Consider the following 18,709-nt stretch of genomic DNA (forward strand, 5'->3'; position numbering starts at 1 on the left):
TCTGGTTATTGGTATGTGATCAGCACATTCTTGTTTGAGCAACATATCTGCTGTTTCAAATAAATCAAAAATGGGTTGAAAACATGTGGGTTGTGTAATGTCAACATGCCTTCCAGTAGACTGCTTACGTCTTAGCCAAAATGAAATATCGCTTGTCATATTCAAGGTGCATAGACACAGTATACAGTGGCTGTGGCATGGATATCCTTATTCTCATAAACGCTGTTAATTATTGTGTCATATTCAGTATCCCAAAGGCATCGAGAGCTTATCTGAATACCTTGTTGACTTTTCGGGACTACCACAACACTCACAACTATTTTGTAGCGGTTCTCCGGGGGTAATAGACATTTTGTTTCAGATTTAAGACGTTCTGTGAGAATCTGAAATAGAAATTGGATAAACGGAACTCGAAGCAATTCTAAATTGTTACATTGGAATATTGTAAACCTTTTTGAATGTTCAAAACATAACAACCTTCCTGCATATTTTTCTCTGCTGTGAAACTGCTTTGACGGGTACCTCAAGCCTAGCTTATTGTTAATTTGCTCAGTTCCTTTTTAAATCTTCGGGCTGTACCCAATACTCCATCAACAACTGAAACAACTGTGTCTGAGGTCTCTTAGGCTTTTACTTATGAACATCATTGTTGTTATTATTATTGCTATGACAAATAAAACAACTGTGAAGGTGTTTGAATGTGAAATAAATAGCAAGTAATGGCTACATAAAGTCTGTTTTGCAGCGATTACAATAAAAAATGACTTGGTAATGATACAATTAATACAAACTGAGAAAACAAAATTAAAATAATTAATATGTTGAATTAATATTGAAATTGAGTACATGGAATTGTGTGTATAAAAGGTGACCGTTACAACAGAAGCTTATATTCAACAGTTTGATGGACGATACCTCTCAATACTCGTACAAATGTAAATATGAGACATGAAACTGTTTGTCTGATATGTACTTTGTCTGACCAAACAGAGAGAGCATGTAGAGGCAATTTCTATTTGAGATAATACCATTGCGTATCTGAAAAGTATTTAGCTTCATAAAAGATTTAGCGATAGAACCTTAGGGAAAACTGGAGATAGGAGTGTAACGACATATTTGAAATTGAAACGTCACTTGAAAATTACAAATTACGTGCAAAAATAGGTAACGGCAAAAAAGATTAGCTTTTTATAAAATTTCGAAAAAATAACAAGCACAAAAGGTAATATTAACTAATAATAAAAAGTGCACTTTTAGTGTGTGCAATTGCAAAAAGGGTATACAGTATATGGTAGGAGCGGTGGGAATGTTATGAACAGTTTAGTCTTGTGGTTATGTGTGCTATTTAGTACACTTGTGATTGGAATGTCGCTGGTTCAAATCGAGAACGAAGGTAATTTTTTGTTGCTATAACTTTATTGCTATAACTGGACAAACGAATGACAGACAAACACTGAGATTTCTATGTATAGATTGAGTGCTGCTATTATCATGAATATAAATAATATAACCTCGCTTTAATATTTTACTGATGTCTCTAACCTAAAATCTTTGTTTCTCTTTTGATTATTACTATTTTTAATCAATCTTACCTTCTGTTGATTTTCTGTCTATAACTGGACATTCGTATGCTGCTTTGCCTGTATTTTCACACCCTATAACAGCTTTTTTTGCCATTTTGTATGACTGCTTTCTGCCGCTGCTTTTGCTCCAGTGGCCACCCCTTACTTTGCTGTCGTTGTTACTATTATTATTACATCACTATCAATGTTATTGTTATCATTATTAGTGTTGATAGTTTGGTAAGATTAGAATATGGCATCACTGTGGCAGTTTGAGAAAGTTGAGTTGTTCTATTTCTCTCTAGTTTCACTGTAAGTGATAGGAAAGCCGTATTAGCGAGAAGAATATTATACATATTTAGAAAAAATAGTCATAAAGATTTACCTGTGCCCAACTCGGTGCTTCATCAGTGCTGTAGTCCAGATCTCTAAGGAGTCCATCAACCTCTGTGTTCATCATGCTCTGAATGCTTTTCACCGGGACCTTTCCTGTCGGCTCCAAGCGGTAAGTAGGTTCAAATTCTATTACTGTCGCTAGGAAAAAAAGTAAGTATCCAAAATAGCTGAACATAGTGTCAAGGATGTACATGTAGATATACATGTATATAGGTCATATCTAATTGGCTTCTAAAGCCAGGTACCAGTTTTTCCAGTTGCATTGCCAGTTGCTTATGGTTTATGGCTAGATATTAAATTGTTTATGATGGTTTCTTGTAATTCCTGTTCAGAAGATTAGTAGTTGTGGTAGTTCTGAACACGTTGCGCACATGTTATGCAGTAGGTATTGAGAATGATACAAACGCTCACCACAGAATGTACAATATAATATTTACAAACAGACTCACTGCTCCCTCAATGCAAGATAGAAGAGGTCATCGTGATAAGAAAGAATAAAACTTGATCTGTCACATAGCAGCAGGGCTTATTGATAGTTTATTTTGCGGTGAATTGAAGCAAGCTAAATCACGAAAATTACAAAAAGTCAAAAGCTGAGCTGATTTGAGGTATTCACGTACAGGAGCAGTTATAAAAAATAAAATCAATATACCTGCCATACTTAATATACATGTATATATAAAAATCTCAAAGTTTGTCTGTGTGTAGTTCGGTTTGTCCAGCTATAGCTATTAAAATTTGGGAATGAAAAATCCGTATCGCAAAAGATTTGGTCTCGGAACCTCCTATTCATCAGGCAAGTACCTTACCATTTAGACTTGATGATTGATGAGACAAGATTGATGGACTTATTGGGCAATATATGTTGCTATGTGAGTGAAAATATGCTACTACTCTCCATTATGACACAATGTAATTTTATGCTTGCTCTCACAACTCTTATTAGAAAGCTTACTCAAATTAGCTACAGGCAATTTGCCAGGCAACTACATTACCTCTCACTGTTTATAAGCTGATTATTAACATTCTGTTAGTATCTATCTATATATATATTTCTCAAAGTATGTTAGTTTTCCGGCTATAGATCTTAAAATCTTTGAATAAATATTGCGTACCGAAGTAGATTCGATCTCAGACTCTGCCGTTTACCAGTCTGACACCTTGCCCACTAGACTACAGAAATCGAATTGCTTCCTTGCCAATATAAGTCATTGTATGAGAGCAAATACCTAACTGCTTTGCATATGACGCGGGGCATAGCATAACGTCACGAGAAGCTGTTCACTCACATTATTAAACGTACTGGCTGATAGCGCGCAGGCTAACAGCAAGCAACTCTCACTACTTCTCATTGTTTATAAGACAAAAAACTTTTCTCATGATATGTAGTTTGAAAGTTAGAATGGCAAATGTTGTTATATGTTAAATACAAATCAACTTTCTGTCCAAAGACTTTTCTATTACCCGGGCAACGCCGGGTAGCACAGCTAGTTTTATATAAAACTAACTTTTCATACCAAGCAGCACTAATATACCCTACTTTGAATACTGAACTGAGAACACTGTCAACATTCAAAATCATCTAAATAAATACAGTCATGTGACTAAACACTTCTCAATAGCATCTGGAGTTATTTTCATATTATGGCACATCATACCATGTACCACATTGTAACATAGGATAACGTATTATACCATATTAGTTATCAAGTCATACACCATGTTGTCAATTGTATCATATAGCATATAGTATACATGGTATCGTATACTGTATTATAAACTGTATTCTATGTTGTATTATCTACCCTATTGTAAACTGTATCGTTTACCGTATCACATCATCTAATGTATCGTCTAACATATTGCCTATCGTATTGTCTAACATATTGACTATCGTATCCTCTATCATATTGTCTGTCATATTGACCATTGTATCGACTATCATATCGACTGTCGTATCGACTATCGTATTAACTATCGTATCCTCTATCGTATTGTCTGTCATATTGACCATTGTATCAACTATCATATCGACTGTTGTATCGACTATTGTATCGACTATCATATCCCGTATGGTATTAACTTAAGTCCTTTAGTCTTATCAAGAAACACTTAATACCTTTATAATGCTAGTTAGTTTAGAAGTTTCATGTTATCCATTTGCTGTTACACTACAGTAATGCTCTCTAGATATGCCAGCTTGCTACTCAATCTCCTAGCTTTTAGTCATTGTAGGAAACTGACTATTCTTTGACCTTCAACTGATTTATCTACAAGTGTTAACGCTGTGATAAAAGGTTTTTAAGCTTTAAGCCTTTAAGCATTCAAGTCTTCAGATCTAAGCTCTATAATGGCCAACAATTTAGTTGTCTCTTAACAAAATTATATTTAGCACAGTTTTCATTCACCCAAATGTCTTTTTCGAGCCCTATTACCATTTTGGAGTTGTGACTACAGTTTTTTTAGCTGAAACCTGAGGGAAGTAGCAATGTTGTAGTATTTATTAATTAGAAATAGTTTCTATAGCGTTTACCATTACAGGAAATGATGCTGCTTGTTTTAAATCTTAGTCAGAACATATATGAAGTTGTCTTCTCTTGAGCATTAAACTAGTGATCACCCAGCGAGGGAATCATAACAAAACCGTTTGAGAAAAAAATTCTTAGTAAACAAATAGCTCTGATTGAGTCGACACTTTGTACCAGTTTACAAATCATAGTTTCCAGCACAAGTTACAGGTTTCAAAATGCTGCATAAACTATGCCCAGAATATTTGTATTTAACTTTCACACGTATGACAGACGTCATTTTCTTTTCCATGTACCAACATACTGCATGCTTCAGTTTATAAACTTGCTGTTACTACAACCTTCAATTCATTAACCCGACTTTTCCACAATAGTATTAGATTACCAACTTTTGAAACACATCTGTTCAACTCACTCAATAATTTTTTATTTCTGTCTTCATTTTTTCTTTTTTTTAACATTCAACAAAAAACATCCTTCTGTTGATGATTACAAATGCCAATCAAAAGTCATAAATACATACATACGTACATGCACATGTGCGTACATACGTACGTACATATGTACATACGTACATATGTACATACATACGTACATACATACGTACATACATACGTGCATACGTACGTACATACGTACGTACGTATGTATGTACGTATGTACGTACGTATGTACGTACGTACATACGTACATACGTACATACATACGTACATACATACGTACATACATACATACGTACATACATACGTACGTACATGCGTATGTACGTATGTACATATGCACATACATGCATGTACATAGTGAGCTACAGACAACAAAGAGTTCCTTATACTGCAGTTGTGTTCTCTTGTCTCAACAGCTGGTTAAGCACTTAGTTATTGTGTTTGATATTCTCGGGTAGTTATTTTGGGATTATCATCATTGGTATCTTTCTAGTCAGTTTCACAAGACTGCCGCTGACTTTTATACATTCCTATGAAACTCAGGCAGCACCCATAGAACTCTCACACTCTTTTCAAAACACGAACACATTTTTAGCTGACCCAGACTGCTATAATCTCACTAAACCACTGCATCAGGCAAAATATTTACTTTTCTTATGTAAGCACTAGTAGTAGAAGTAACCTCTACACAATATCAAAGTAATGAACAATTAATACGGTTCTTTTCATGTTTTGAAAATTGTTTTGAAAATTTGAATGGCGGATGAAATCGAAAATTGAAATATTTTTGAAAGGCTTAGAAAAATACATTTGAAATTGGGTCGAACATGATTTTGTATTTAGACAAAGGATTTTAAGGAGGGGAGGCTGTTTTATATTTATCATCTAGGCTTAAGCTCAGCAATAAATAATGATACAGAGCTATTGTCACAGAAGAACACAACTCTGAATTATTGCTTGACTCTTATACCTAGGAAAAGGTTTAGTGGATAAGAGAACGCGTCTGCAAAAACTATCTGCCGACTTGCCCAGAACCTGAGTAGTGGAATAATTGTGGGCTGTACAGTAATAGCTTCTGTTCCTAACAATAATTGTAAATGCCATTTTTAAGACAAAAAACCCTAATTAGCTTTCTGATTATATTCACATCGCATAGTTGTGTGATAAAATGTATGAATAAGTACTTGAAAAAACAGAACTACTGAGAAAAACCGATCAGCGTCAATTCCTTACAAGAAAGCTCGTGTTGTTTCCTAACTAGTTTTTCAAAATTGCTTAAAAGTAGATGAGAATTTGTAAATTGAGTATCGAGGATGAGCTGTTTTTGAGGCCAAAAGGCAAGAAGAAGGTTTGATGGACGCTACTATCTTACGGATTGGGTGTCCCTGCCAAGACTGTGACCTTCGTCGCCGGGTCAAATCAACTGGCAGCATCAGCAGCTGACCACTAGAATCTCTCCTGTGATGCCCGTGACCATCGGCATCCACGATTGACATATGCCTTCCATCTTGAAAAGCTACAGAACTTCTTTTGCCAGGAGTGCTTGGTGTGCCTCTCGTCAGCGAGCCTTTCGTACTGGAACCTTCACTCGTCTTCCTCGATCGATCATTCGTTTTTTTTGGTGGCTCGATTACCACAGAAACTTTTTTCTGAGACATGCCTGCTAGGTTAGAGCTGAAGCAATAAGCGTCTGTCAATTCACTCGCACACTATAGACTGGGGCAATTTGAAAGGTCCTCACCATGACTACAATCTCGTTCATTGTTAGATAACGGAACATATGCTATTTTCCGTGTAAAGTTAACTGCGATAATTTGTTTGAGAATTAATGATTAGGGATTTATTGATCATTTATTAGACTTGTATTTGTTATTCACTCAAGTACATAAGATAAGAACAAGATTACAGAATGGCGAGAGAAGCACCAGAATCACATGCGTATCAGCAATAGCAAAAGGCTGTATATTTATCTTTGTAAAGTATACTGACTAAAAATTACAATTTCAACCATACATTGTCAATGCTAAAATGCGCCAAAATCAGATAGGAGTCTGTAAAAAACCAGTTGAGTAAAATATGATAAACATATATATCTGCTTTAGGTAAACATTGCAACTATTTAGAGATTGAATATATTTGGGCTGTGTGCGATACCAGTTTAACAATATCCACAGAAATTAGCACACTGCTCCTTCATGTAGGTGGAATAGATGCCTCCGCACTGATCCTCTCCAAAATCATAGCAATCATCTCTCTTGTCAACGCATTGATCTGGAAATCATAGAATCAGCTTGAGACATTCTCATCTGCTATTGATAAACTCTCAAATTATTCTAATTTTCCTTTCAAATGCGTAGTAATACGAGTCTATAGATTTTAACACTAACAATTGTGGGGAAATTGGATTAAAATGTTTGAATAGAGAGTTGATTTGCATTTGTCAGAATTTCCTCTAGTTCAATTATTCACCAGAGTAAGAGCAAATAAATTGCAGAAAGAGAAATCTTTGCAAGTATGATACTATTAAAACAATTTGATCGTGACCGTGTCAGACAAAAAGCTTTTAAAGATATTACCGCATGTTTGCAAATTTTTAGGAAGCATTGTATTTTGTTTTGAGATTATGCTAAAGCTAAATTTGCCTTCCTCGGTCTGCTTTCAGTCTAGTTTTACAGCTGAATACGTCAAAAGTTAAATACATGTAAATCTATAAAATCTTCAACTGTTTTCAAACTTTCACATAAATTTAATTATGAAATGTTATTTCTTTTACTAAATGTACAAAATAATATGAAACTGGTCTGCTGTATATTTTTAGCGTTTTAGAATGTTGCAATTGCCAAATAGCGTAGTTTATGGTGGTGTGATACATGAAGTAACTGGGGATAAACAGGTTTAATGGAGCCCCTCCTGTTCATTTGTATTCCAGTCAGTGGCATTTCATACAGAAAATATTCTATAAAAACCTTAAAGTAATTGAATTTATGTACAAGAGAGTAATAGAATTAGTGCTGCACGATAACACAATATAATTCGATATGACGATATATTTCAGTGGACGATTTTTTATTTGGTCAGTTTTCAAGTCGATATAAATATCGAAGCCGATATTTTATCGAAATATCGGCAGATTTTATTTTGCACAAATGGAGTTGTCTATTATCTTTATTGTAACGAGGTGACAACTCCTGTTTTTCAGCCAATATTAACCAATATCTTCTCATATCGTTCACGTTGAAGTCTAACACTATATATCGAAAGAAGACAACTCCAATGTTCAATATTTTTCGATATTCAATGTATTTTGAGACCAAATAATCGAATGTACATGCAAAATATCGTGCAGCGCTAAATAGAATGGTTATTCTATAGGAAAGAATTTTTTGATAAAAATGGAAGTTGTCCATTTTTATGTTGTTGCAAATGCATTAGTGTGGGACAGTCACACCTTTTTAAAAAAAAGTGAACTGTTTTATTATTATCAGTGAATTGAACGATTCAATATACACAGTACCTCTTTGCGTCCCACAGAAACCACAAAAGTTAGCACAGTTTAATTTTGCCCAGTCAGGGTTAGTGCTGCACATGCTGCGGGTGTAGTCAGGGCAATCGCTTAGAGCATCTTGACAAATTGAACTCTGGGTTGTTGTGGTCGTTGTAGTAGTGGGAGCGGCTGAAAACAAATGGCAGTAACATTGAAATTTGGCCGCAACAAGTAACGTATCAACTAAACACAGGCTAGATAATAACAACTAGCAGTTAGCCTGGGTCAGGGCTGGTTCTCAAGAACCAGATAGAGTTTGAAAGCAAATAATTTTTAAATAATGTATAAATAATAAGTAATAATAAGTAGGAATAATAGCAAATAATAACTTTAGCGCACAGAGCATGGAGCATTTAGGTGTGAAGTTTGGATGAAATTGGACCAAAAATGTGCAAACAAATAGCCTAACAGACACACACAATGACTAATATTGAAGAAAAATACTTACATTTCGGTTTACAAAATTTGCAGAACATTCTGCAGTTAATCTTGGCCCAGTCAGGATAGTTGGTGCACACGTCGTCCCCGTAGGCATCACAGTCGCTCAAGTCGTCATTGCATTCGCCTATCAACATATCAGCATAATTTTACAAATGTTGTGAAAATGTAAGGCCTAGTCACGCTTCAGTATTTGGTTGCATGGTTTAAACTGACTTTGAAAAAGCATAAGATCCAAACAAGGTTTAGGAGATCATTAGAATACGAGCAAGAAGCTGGTTTCAGGTGCCAGGTAGGTCATAGGCTTAATTTGTTGCCTAATTTTGTGATCTACATGTACCTAAATTTGTAGCTTGTTTAAAGCAATGCTTCTTATTTAACATTTGTAAAATAACTCGATGCTGGCTTGGCGTCAAAACTAGCATGGAAAGAGTTATGTTCTCGCTAAGAAAACACAACTCTTAATCGTTTCATTACCTTCGGTAGTTGTCTCAGGTTTAGGTGTAGTTGTAGTTGTAGTAGGCAGTGTAGTAGGCTTTGTAGTGGTGGCTTCTGTTGTGCGCATTGTTGTGACTGCAAGAAAAGATGACTCCGACATATTACCAGGAACATTGGAATATAATTCGTAATTATCTATATCCAGGCGGCAATGATTTTTTGTGCTTCAGGTTTTATTTCTTTAGATTGTCTAGTGATTAATTACCTCTTGGTTTTCCGCAGAGGCCACAGAAGCTCTCACAATTAGTTCTCGACCAATCAGGATAGTTCTCACAAACGTCAGACGAATACTCGGCACAGTCGCTTAACTTATTGTAACAATTTGAGCTATGAGTTGTGGTAGTCGTAGTTGTGGTTGTGGCTAAAAATGCATAAAAACCATAATATAAATAAGATAAATAAATAAAATAAAATATAATGCTTGTAGAATGCACATAATAATAAATAAAATTGCTGCGGCTGATTTAGTAATTTATACTGCTCTACTGATTTAATCATTCTATTTATAGGTTTTTACCAAAAAAATGTAACACAGCCTCATCTGAAGCAAACCTAGTGTTCAAATTGAAAAAAAAACATAGGTAAAAGCAATGATATACAGCCCCTCCCCCTCCCCCCTCCCCCATAGTTCCATGGGGCTGCCCCATTGGGGGGCTGTATATCATTATTAAAAGATAAAAAACATTAAAAGAAATTGTAAGTAATGACCGGAAAGTTTAGGTAAAGAACCAAAACATGCAGCTGCGCAGAGAAATTGTATGACAAGAACTAGTATCAAACTTTGATAAGTGAACCATGATTATCTGTTTTTATCTGTCTGTATATTTGCTAACAAAATAAAGCACTACAACAATAAACTAAAATAACTAATATTGTAACAAAGTTTAGCAGAGTAGTAGCAAGAGTTGAAGCTATTTTAAGCACCTTTTGTGATAAAAAACAAATTGCCTACAGTACAAGTAACTACGCAACAACACAGGTCAATCGATAGGTTATTGTCAATAGGTCAATAGGTCATTGTAGTGATGATGTATTTTATAATGTAGGACAGCAGTACTGGACTTACTCTCTCCTTTACAGAACCCGCAGAACTTTCGACAATTTGTTCTTGACCAATCAAGATATTCGGTGCAAACATTGCTATCATAATCATCACAGTCGCTCAGCTGGTCTTTACACTCTCCTTTAAAATAATTGGAATTAACTTTAAATTAGTTTAAATTCATTTTAAATTAATTGTTCATAGTGGCAATGTGTAAACCAAATGATATGATCCAAATTTGACTAGACTCATACGAAATGCAAAAAGGTTTAGTTTATATCTTATATTTATGCTCCCCACCAAATATATACACACAGAAACAGTTTTTAATAGCCGCTAGAAAAAATTCCAGTTTGCGAGAAGAAAACTTACTTCAAGCATAATATTGTGTCACAATTTTATTTTTAGTTTGCTATTGAGGAAAAAATTTAAATTGTTGCAAGAACTTCAATATAGTCTGTTGATATACCTATATTGATTATATTGATACCTATATTGATTATGTGCTTGAATTGAAATTTTGTGATGTGTATGTTTTGACACTAATAACAAACTAACTTCAAGTAAGTATCATGCGTCTGTACATATTGTTATCTGAGTGATCTACATTTTAATATAATGTACAGCAGACGCTAATTTAACGTATACCTCCTATAACGTAAATTCCAGGTAACATAAAGAAATTATGTAAAGTTCTTCCTTCATACTACGTAGAAAGTTCTATATAACGTAAAGTGTCAACTCAGGCGAGCTCTCAAATTCGATGTGAATAGTAACCTACCTCGCCACACTTGTGAGAGAAAAAACGGCGTGCGTATAGCGTTATATCAATTATATATATAAAACTTTCGCGGCATTCTAGTTTGTTGTGATAGTTCGTCAGATGTGTCGACAAGACAGAGAATAGGGTAGGTGTTATAGCGTCGCCTACCAATCTGCATGTCACGAGTTGGATTATCATAGAAATTTATCTTTATCTTAATCTTGACTCTCCTAGCAGCAGATACACGACGAAAAGGTAAGTGCCGCTCTTTTTATAGTAAAACCTTATGTTTTTCTTTATTTTAAACGTATAAGATATTTCAAATTAGTTTTACTTTGCAGAATAAACTGCAGCTTAGTAAAAATTAGCATATCATTGTAAATGAATGTCAAAAATGTCTGCTCTCCAACTTATTGTAAAGTTACTCCAATCATGGTCTATAAAACCAGCAAACTTGATCAGAAAAAGAAAAAGATGTCGATGCAAACCAATATCACTGCAGTTACGGAACAGCTCACAAATTTAAAAGTAAAGTGTGGTTTTTCCTTCTTGTATACCCAATGGTAAGATCTGGAAAGATCTAGGAATGGATTAGGCAATTTACATGTATTTTACTGTTCATATAACCTAAATTTCCTATAATGTAAAAGCTCCAGGAACAGATTATTGGCTTGTAGGCCTACTCTACTGTACATGGTTTGAGCTACCTAGGTTGTTTGTCCTAGATATTGACCACAACGCTGTGTCATGCCTTGCTTTAAAGTGAAACCTGATTGGTTTGTTTTGTTAGTTGCGCTTTCATCATGTTTTTAGTTCAAGCTTAATGGCTGTCATAACTTCAGTTCAGTGTCTTATGTTAGTGTTTGTCGGGTTCAGAAATTTCTCCACCGAAGCGACAGAGACTGTTAACACATCTTTCTATTTATAGAAACAGCTGAATGAGATGAGATATTTGTTTTTTTAAGCAAAAATAGTCTAATAAAAACAACTTTTAGTTCTGCCTCTCACGCAACAAAAATCACGCAATTCCGTTGCCACTGACATGAAACTACAGTGTAGTAGAGCAAGGCCAGCCGCTGTAATCACCCTTTTTATTAATCACTTTAAAAGTTGATTATATAAAAACTATAAAAATAATTTATACTATCAGTTTAATATATCAATCAATTGATAGATCGATTTATCAATCTACACTATAGATCCTCACACAATAAAGGCCAATAAAATTACAATTATTTGCTATCATTAAAAAGAGTCAGAGAATTTGATAGCCAAGCTGCTTGGCTTATAAATTAGTCTTAGTTCCAAAAATGGTACTAGTTAGGGAGGGCTCATGTGATCTTTTCATTAACTTACTTGAATTAAACCGCTATGTGTTTTTGCGGAGTTAAATGGGTAATAATTTTGAGCTTTAGTTACTAGTTCATTATATGCTCCGACATGTATGATAAGACTCAAGCATGGTCACAGGATATTGCAAGGATTCATGTTATGGTTTTTAGTGAAACCAGGAGTTGAGATGAACATGCGAAAGTATAGTTTAAAAGGACACAAGCGTACTAGCACACGTCTAGACATGCACACACAGAGAGCTTTGAATGAGCCATAATTTAGTGGGGTAAAAGATAATAACCTTCAGAAGTTGGCTGAAAAGGGGTTGTGGTGGCAGGTGTGGTTGTACGTTTGGTTGTAGTCTTGCGTGTGGTTTGTCTTGTAGTGGGTGGTGGGCGAACATCTTCAAACAAAAGATTAGGACTCTAAAGTGACATATCAAGACAGATTCATTAAATAACTTTAAATTTTGCTTTTTTATAGACAAGGAGAAATATAAAACAATGTTACTGTAAGTGCCTTGTTGTAGAATGTAAAAACCTGCAAACGCTTTCAGACAGGAATTAAGAGCGTTTCACAAGTTGATATGCCCTGTTTACTAGATTTATATCAAATCACAAACCTCCGCAGAGACCGCAATACTTCTTGCAGTGAGCTTTAGCCCAGTCGTAGTAGTTTTTGCAGACGGACTTAGAGTAATCTACACAATCACTATCAGCATCGAAGCAGTCAGGATCTGTTGTAGTTGGTGTGGGAGTTGTTGTTGGTGGCGGTTTTGTGGTCGTTGGCAGAGCTTTGGTTGTCCTTGCTGCTAGATTCTGATCTGAATAAGTTAGTTTACATACAAATATCTGTAAATGATTATTGTTATATTGACAAAACGTATGCATGCTACACAAACTGTTGTTAACCGCAGTTATTTTGCTATTAGGTTTTCTGTATGATAATATATTACTATTTTATTATTTATTTGACTTAGCGCACTTGGAGAAAATTCAGGTGATAAACGATATAAATTGAATTCATATTTGACCTTTATTTGTTCTACTACGCTATCTCTGTACAGGAAGGTCAGAAGGTAGGCATTGAGGTTGGTCAGCATGCTATCTGTAAGGCAGCTTACCTGGGCACATGTTACAGTGTCTGGCACAGTTTGTCTTCATTGATGAAATTTTGCAGATAGAGATAGGGAAGTGTGAGCAATCCATCTGGTCTTGGCAAGGAGGTACAGTTGGTGTAGTAGGAACCTCTGCAAAAATTATAGTCGTTTGTGTGATTCATTGGACTCTATCGGCAAACATAAGTATCTTTTAGCTGAATTACTCTCATCCACATTTACCGACGTTTAGCGGTAAGCCTGGTAATGCCCGGGATTTCCTATATATTAATTCAGATAGCCAGCAGACGCTTGTTTGAGAGGCTGGTTTTTACAAACCAGACAGAGTTTGAAGCCAAATTATTTTGAAAACCTGGCAAAAAGCATGAAGTATATGCATGTGAAGTTTGGACAAAATTGGTCACAAAATGTGGAAACACAGCGTTTATGCTGACTAAAAGACAGACATTTGCACGTACAAATACCATAAGAAAATAAAATTTATTAATAGAGATATGGATTACTATTTCTTTAAAGTCTGTCAAATAGTTGGTTTGCACTTGCCTGAAGAGATGATGGTAATATAGGGAGGGAATTCAGTCGCAGTCATTTTCATTCGCAGCCTTTTTTAGTTTGTAATTGTAACATTTATATTAAAAATTAAAATGAAAGGGTAGAAATTTTAATTTAGTTTTAGCAATAAAAAGCACTAGTGATTTGAGTTTGTATTTTGATATGTATTTGTGTGAGAATACACGATATACAACGTATTTGTATGACTAAAAAGTTAGGGAGACAAGCTAGAACAAAGTGTCATAGAATGAGTGCCTCAGTACCATTGGTAACTATGGGAGGGCTACACATACCCGCAGGACAAAGGTTGCAGTAGCGAGGGCACTTCTCGGCAGACCAAGTTGGGTACTCGTTACAGAAGTCTCCTTGATAGTCAGCGCAGTCGTCTATCTTGTCCACACAACTCGCTGCCGGCTCTAGGTGTATGAAAAAAACAATGTTTCATTTATATGTATTTGTTAAATGATAATTAAAATTTTCATTTATATAACTCATTTTTCAAAACTGTCTTACAAAGTAATGAGTTAATCAATTTGTTTTAAAAATCTGCGACATTTTTGTTTTTGTCTTCCTTGTAAAATGTAGAGAAAAGGAGAAGACAACTTTGAATAACATCGAACCTTTCACTGATATTTACAAGTAGCTAAGCTTCTGTCTAATCAAGTCTGTTATTTTTCCCAGTAATCACGAATTATGTTTTTTTAACCACCAAGACACTAGCAGCAGTTAGATTTGATGATGCCTAAACAAGGAGTAGATGATGTTTAAGAATTTTCTCGTGATGTGGAGGATAGCGGCATGTCTAGGTAGGAACATTTGAATTAGTATTTGTACCATTTTACTGTCATTACATTAAAAATATATTTAACAGTCTGCAATTTAAAATTAAATTAAAATTTAAACTCTAGACTAAGAATATGAGGCACACTAGAATAAGATTGTGCAACATACTAGGAGACGTGATATACTGGCAGTCGCCTAAGCCGCAAAACTTTGCGCAATTTTCCTCTCCCCAGTCTTTCCAGTCCCCAAAGCAGATCTGATCTTTGTTGTAGTCTTTACAATCAGTTCTTTTATCTGAACAGTCTGTAACAAGATACATTTGCTGAGGTGCACAGGCTACAAAACGTGTCGACTAAATAAGGAGCTTGAAACAAATCATGGAAAAAAGTGCAAACTTTCTAGACCAGGGAAATTCTCAAGCATTAAAAGTCTATCAAAATGTCAACAATTTTGCAAACAAAATGTCGGAGGGTGTTTTGATTTTAAAGATTTCACACCATTTTCGATGTGTTGAGTTTTTATCTCCTCTATATTATGGTGGCCTTTTTACAAGTTGGTTTTGATTAGCATCTTTATATTTGCTCAAGAAACTGTCACAGTAATTGAACGTTATGTTAGACCTTTTACTCCGCGTTTCATTAAGTTTATTAGTTTTGCATATTAAATTATCTTCCTAAGAAAGTTTTAAAAATAATTCAAACACAATAAGAAAATAAATATTAAGAAGTAGAAAGCCAACCAAATTTTAGATAAAAATCAGAATTGAATCAAGATTTACATTTTGTCAACTTCTGTTTTAGATTATTCTAGCTTGGCTGCATATCAACACATTTTCTTGTGAGGTCATCAACTGAACAACGTCATACATTTGGTGCTTTCTAAAAGGTATTTATTTGACTATCCTTTTCTGTAGTGAAATGTAGCAGCCAATATATGTATATAGAAGAGTTAGTGTAAAGTTATCAGCAAGCTCTAGAGATTAACTCCTATGGGAGGACATTTTTGTTGATGGAAATTTTTAAAACTTGAACAAAACATCAAATTATTATTCAATAAAACATAAGTATAGCATAAAGTATATTATTATTTTTGTAATTTAATATTTGCCTAAAAGTAAAATGTGCATAATTAAATGTCCACTTTTGTATTACTCAGCAAAACTTGGTAGGCTTTTATCAAAAAGTTTTTCATAGCTAACTTTAAAATCTTTCAATAATTAATATACTTAATATAATAACCGATGAAATTAATTTTTAGGTATGATTGTTAAACTATATGACCAAAGGACTATAAATACACAGTGTAGCCTGTAATTAGATAAAAACTGTCAGCCTCCAATAGACATATAGAGAACAGTAAGTTGACTATTTACCTGGGGTGCAGATACCACACGTGGCAGCGCAGTTCTCTTCAGCCCACTTTGGTAACTGGTTACACGCATGCTGACCATAAAGGTTACAATTTTCTAGCTTGTCGAAGCACGGACCATATGGATCTCTACCAGTGAATGCTAAAATATATATATATATATTATTGTTACAGCTAGTATTATTGGTTTAAGAGATTGTTGTGGGTAGGACAACTCATTGTAAATAAGATAGCTCATTGTGGCTAGGAGAAATCATTTTTGGTAGAACGGAACATTGTGGCTCGGAGAGATAATTGTGGATAGGACAGATCATGCGTTTTGGAGAGAACATTGTGAGTAGGAGAGGTCATTGAGTTGATGAATGTAGATATAAGGCTAACATGAGACACTCAAGGTTGTGTACGATGGTTTTAGTGAGCAGACGAATAAAGTTTTGAAGAGTAGGCACTTGGACAAACAGACATTTGAAGAACGATAAGAAGTGCAAAGGGGAAACAAACCATCTTTATCGCAGCTGTAGAGTTTTTGAATCATTTTGATATCAATAACGCTGAGGTGGTCTCTTTGGCCGATATGCACTCCATTGGTTAGCTTGATTTTTGTTGTGATTGTCGGCTTGGATGGATCTTGGGCAAAACTATCAGTTCCATAGTGCATGACGCTGTCGTAGTCGTATGGCTGATCGAGATGGTCAATAGAGGTCCCCAGAGCAAATTTTTTAAAGTTGTTTTCCGCCCCTGCAAGATAAATAAGGTTATTTGTACAGATATGATTATCAGCTGATTTTAAACCAACCAAGTTTTTGGAATATACTTTTAGCAACATAAATAACTTTTGAATGTTTGAAAGATTCTACGGAAAAATGCAATGTATGTTTGACTACAATGACAAGATGCCATATCAATATTTCTTCTCTCAATCTGACCAATTAAAGGGCTACTTAAATCAAATTCTAAAATATTTTATCAAAAATCTTTGATACCTTTTTATCATTTGAGATTTTGTTTGTTGTTTTAGTGTATTTTTATTGTTGTTTGTCCCGATATATGACTGCCAGGGTGTTTCAAGATTAAAATCAATCAAACTTGATCACGGTTAAAACACTCAGAAGAAAGTTGTCTCCAAAAATGTTGCCATTAGTTGTGGTTTCGGTTTGTCCCTCTCGATATGACATCAGCTATTGCCCTCAGGTTGCAGTGTTACGCCTCTTTGTTGACTTAAAATTATTTTATTTTGCATTTGCTCATTATTGTTAGTAGAAAACTTCAAATAAAGCTTTTAACATTTCTATAGATCGTTCAAATAATTTAAATTAGTTAGAAACTGTGCCATCTTTTTCTTTAACTGCTCCGTAAACATATAAGAACCCAATGCCGATGAGACCAGATATTTAGCACTTATTAACAATATGCACAATTACTGGTATCATCTTTAGAGAAATCTAGGAAACTTTTTTTTTTTGAGCGTTTTAACCGTGATCAAGTTTAAACAATTTTAATCATGAAACATATTGGCAGTCACATCACATAAAACCCCAAACAAAATGTCAAATGCTAGAAAAATGTCTATACTTTCTGGTAAAATCTTATAATTTGATGTGAGTGACCCTTTAGAGACATTAGACAAAAATACAAACTCCTAACCTTTTTTGACGTTGTCCCAGAGCACGTCGATGTAATAGTCTCTGTCAGCTCGACTTTGTTCATGGTAAAAGCCGAGGGCGTGAATAAGCTCATGCATGACTGTTCCATGACTGAAACACTGTCTACCTAACGAGACATTCTGTCTGCCAATGCCCAATCTCCCCAGCTCTGACCAACAGCTGTGTATGGCAACAGATAGTATTATCAATAAGCCCAACCATGCAAATAATCTCTCTCATAGAAAATGAATAACTATCGATTATTTAACCAATAATCATTAGGTCGGCATCAATAAAAAAATCTTCAATAAAACTATCAACTGGCAGCAATAGCTGATATCTCCTAGAGATTGATAGCTGAGCAGACGGTTTTCAACTTACTTTCTGAGCATCTCCAAGTTGATGTAGTTGTCCTCGTCAGTCCGAGGAATAAACTTAATGCACTTCTTGCCCTTGACCATTGTATGGTCTTCGATCATCTTCATGGATTCTTTAAACAGCTTCTTGGATGTTTTATCTAGAATATTTGTAACAACTTCAACACCTGCATACCTAACTTCTATGCTTGTAAATTGTGTTATATCTAACATCTGTTTCTACATATCTGTTATATATAACTTTTATATCAGTATATGTGTTATATTTAATTATTTAATATTTACATGTGTGTTATATCCAACTTCCATATTTATATACATAT

General features: G+C 34.7%; 2 protein-coding genes across 2 annotated transcripts; both read right to left on the bottom strand.

The window, feature by feature from the left end:
• Window positions 1-72: 72 nt before the first annotated feature.
• Window positions 73-6,587, bottom strand: LOC137393970 (dynein light chain Tctex-type 5-like). Its single transcript, XM_068080688.1, has 3 exons — window positions 6,302-6,587; window positions 1,948-2,096; window positions 73-383 (listed from the first exon to the last, which is right to left on the bottom strand). Exons 1-3 carry the CDS (start codon window positions 6,585-6,587, stop codon window positions 162-164), a joined length of 657 nt encoding a protein of 218 aa, XP_067936789.1. The 3' UTR covers window positions 73-161.
• Window positions 6,588-6,964: 377 nt separating this feature from the next.
• On the bottom strand, window positions 6,965-18,494 carry LOC137393971 (zinc metalloproteinase nas-15-like). Its single transcript, XM_068080689.1, has 10 exons — window positions 18,391-18,494; window positions 18,011-18,189; window positions 16,868-17,104; window positions 16,371-16,508; window positions 15,167-15,301; window positions 14,509-14,631; window positions 13,169-13,369; window positions 8,922-9,038; window positions 8,444-8,602; window positions 6,965-7,200 (listed from the first exon to the last, which is right to left on the bottom strand). The coding sequence occupies exons 1-10, from the start codon at window positions 18,492-18,494 to the stop codon at window positions 7,088-7,090; spliced, it is 1,506 nt and encodes a 501-aa protein (XP_067936790.1). The 3' UTR covers window positions 6,965-7,087.
• Between the last annotated feature and the right edge of the window lie 215 nt (window positions 18,495-18,709).

This window comes from Watersipora subatra, chromosome 4 (genome assembly GCF_963576615.1).
Source record: "Watersipora subatra chromosome 4, tzWatSuba1.1, whole genome shotgun sequence".
In the NCBI taxonomy this organism is placed as follows: Eukaryota; Metazoa; Bryozoa; class Gymnolaemata; order Cheilostomatida; family Watersiporidae; genus Watersipora; species Watersipora subatra.

Coding starts and splice junctions, on each gene's coding strand:
- LOC137393970 (XM_068080688.1), bottom strand. CDS start 6,587: ATGTCTCAGAAAAAAGTTTCTGTGGTAATCGAGCCACCAAAAAAAACG. Junction 2,097..6,301: donor TTGGCAGGGACACCCAATCC/GTAAGATAGTAG, acceptor TTTTTTTCCTAG/CGACAGTAATAGAATTTGAA. Junction 384..1,947: donor AAGCACCGAGTTGGGCACAG/GTAAATCTTTAT, acceptor TTTCTATTTCAG/ATTCTCACAGAACGTCTTAA.
- LOC137393971 (XM_068080689.1), bottom strand. CDS start 18,494: ATGAAGATGATCGAAGACCATACAATGGTCAAGGGCAAGAAGTGCATT. Junction 14,632..15,166: donor CCAGTATATCACGTCTCCTA/GTATGTTGCACA, acceptor TCATACACCTAG/AGCCGGCAGCGAGTTGTGTG. Junction 13,370..14,508: donor CTGCAACCTTTGTCCTGCGG/GTATGTGTAGCC, acceptor TAACTTATTCAG/ATCAGAATCTAGCAGCAAGG.